Here is a 2,725-nt window from a genome sequence, read left to right on the forward strand (position 1 = left end):
TTCCCTCCTGGCTGTGGTTTAGAAAGGTTGTGGGGCTCTAGAGCTGCTCTGGCTTGTAGTGGGACAGCAGTGGTGGTGGCAGGTAGGTTCGCCCCTCTGCACTTGCTTCCAGGATGGTAGGCAACATCTGGAGAGACAAAGTGGAGAGAAGTAATCCTCTTGCTGCTGCAGCTGTTCCCAGCTGGACCAGGGCAGGAGTGACTGTGGAGCCTCCTCTGTCCCACTCCTGGATCAACAGGGAGGTGGGGATGTGCTGCTGAGGAGGGAAGGAAGGAGAGGAGGTGCCGATAGTGGGGGAAAGTGGGGCATGGGATTCTATATGAAATAGACTCTTTAAATACTGACTTTGAACTACAAAGTTTCTTTTCTTTAAAAAGAAACCATTTTTTCCTTGTGAGAAACCACTTAATACAGTTTGCTACATGAAACCAAGGTTTTATTTGTCTGTTCCGGAACGTCTTAAAGACTGAAGTAGGGTTCTGGTCCAGGAAATGTACAAGGGACATGTACAAACATGAAGAGCTGGACGACAAAATGATGATAGAGATGAGTATGAGCTCTGCTAAATTTAGTTAAATTACTTAGCTCAGCCGGGGTCTGCCTCTTCCTACTATACAGTTGGTCCAATAAAAGATATCACAGAAAATCCTTGCCTCTTGAAGATGGAAAATACTTTTCATTAATTTGACATATTGACCTCAGAATGAGATTGAGGTGTTATTGTCTGTGTTGTTTGTCCATTAGGTTCAAGCACGATATTTTACATTTTATTCAGTTGTTAGAGGGTGAATGAATGTTGCTGCTTTTATGTTTTTTTTAAATGCATGACAAATGAAGAACAAACTTAAAGATGGCATAACTCCATTAAAATCTGACCCTCAGTTTTTTGTTTTGAAAGCTTCTTGGGAAAAAAAAATCTCTGATATTATTAGCCCTATTTACTAATCAAACTTTAAAAACTCCAATCTGTAAAATCTTTATTTGTCTGAGGGAACAAGATGCCAAATAAAACAAGTAGCTGGCCCTGTGAAAGAGTTATTCTGCTTTCAGTATATTGATCCTAATAATAAAATAGGTTTTTCCAGCTGCTAATACAGGTTTCTTTCAGAAAGACTAACCCCTGAGAATATTAGCAGAAGGATCTGTGTACACAGAACAGAAATAAGGCTAGTGTGATTATTACGTTAATAAAGTGGTTGGCTGATTAGTTGTTCTTCATACTCGTCTGGTTGAAGACTACAAAGGTTGGAATGAAAGTAATGTTTTCTTTTGATTAATATTTAAGCTTTTCACCAGCCATTTTTGTAGATTCTAATAGGTTTTTCACTTCTGGATGACCAAGTGGGGAGCTGAAGGCCTGCTGCTAATATTTTACCTTTATAGAACTCCATTACATGAACTGTAAAGCCTTCTATAAATATATTAGTTCATATGGCAGAGAAGAACAAATAAAATATCAGCCAGAACTGTTCTAGGGGTCAAGTATTACCAAATGTCCCACTGTTGTTATTTAGATATGCTGTAGTCATTCACATCTTCACATGGCATTAATTTTAAAGCTCTCAAAAATACAAAAGAAAACCATTTTTTGTACAGTACTTGTCACATTGATATATAGATCAATTGCAATATGAAGAGATGGAAGACAAAATGATGATAGAGTACATGGAAAATGTATGTGTTATTAATGAAAGGTTTGGTGTGTCTCTTTGTCTTTCCCTTCAGCTTCTCTTAAGCCTATACGTGACTGTGCATTATTTGATTCTTATTCCGAGTCATTGCCAGTCAGCCAACAGACCAGGGACTTCAATCGAACTGAGGTAAGAAAAGTACCTAAAACCTGTGGTTATATTGCAGAATTCACCTATATGCAACTTACGTAGAACTCATCTCTAGAGGAGTTTTAAGGGTCTACATGTCTTGCCTTTTGTTAATCTTACTGTCTTTTTTAACAGTTTGTTCAGTGACTGGAAAGAGAAAACATCTCTTTTGAAAAAAAAAAAAAATCTATGATAGCCTCAAAATAGTAAATGTGGGTCAAATGCAGGGAAACGATGAAATATTCCTATTCTTTCAGGCAGGATCTAACTTTGCTAAGGCTGGAGAAAACAATAGGAAGACAATTCTGTGCTTCTGTGGAGGGCAAGGCTCTAGAACAGGGGCTGGCAATTATTTTGGGCAGAGGGCTGCTTACTGAGTTTTGGCAAGCCATTGAGGGCCGCATGACAGGCAGGCAGGGGCAGATAAATATTAATTTTCTAAATTTTTTTTAGGTGCCCCATGGGCCAGATGGAATGGCCTGGTGGGCCACATTTTGTCCACTCCTGCTCTAGAAGTATCTAGGTTGTTTGGGGAATATGAATGATGTTGCAGTCTGGAATGGCTAAAAGATGCAAGAACCTTTCTGGTTGGGATCCCCTGACACAGACTGTTTCACAATTTGCTTTGTAGCAAACACTAGTGTTACAGGGTGGGCCCTAGGGAGCGGCCGTGATCCCGCTAACACCCCCTGCCGTGCCAAATTAGGAGATCCAGCACCCTCCGATTCTCGCCCACCACGTCTTTGATGACCTATAATTTAATATGGGAGGCTGCCTTTGATCTCCTAGTCCTGGATGTTATAACTGTCCAGGCTCCTACTCCCTACGGGTGACCTGGTGCACCCTAGCCTTAGGGGCTGTGCGTGCCTCCTACCTCCCCTTTAGCACGCCCCAAGCCTTGCAGC

General features: G+C 40.9%; 1 protein-coding gene across 1 annotated transcript in view; it reads left to right on the forward strand.

Moving 5' to 3' along the window:
* REPS2 (RALBP1 associated Eps domain containing 2) overlaps window positions 1–2,725 on the forward strand; it is a 208,323-nt gene that overhangs the window by 94,355 nt on the left and 111,243 nt on the right. The window contains exon 11 of the mRNA XM_019524650.1: window positions 1,726–1,820. Within this exon, the coding sequence (XP_019380195.1) occupies window positions 1,726–1,820 (95 nt within the window). The remainder of the gene's footprint in view (window positions 1–1,725; window positions 1,821–2,725) is intronic.

The sequence above is a fragment of the Gavialis gangeticus genome, unplaced genomic scaffold, assembly GCF_001723915.1.
Source record: "Gavialis gangeticus isolate Ggan-Ray unplaced genomic scaffold, GavGan_comp1, whole genome shotgun sequence".
Taxonomy (NCBI): domain Eukaryota; kingdom Metazoa; phylum Chordata; order Crocodylia; family Gavialidae; genus Gavialis; species Gavialis gangeticus.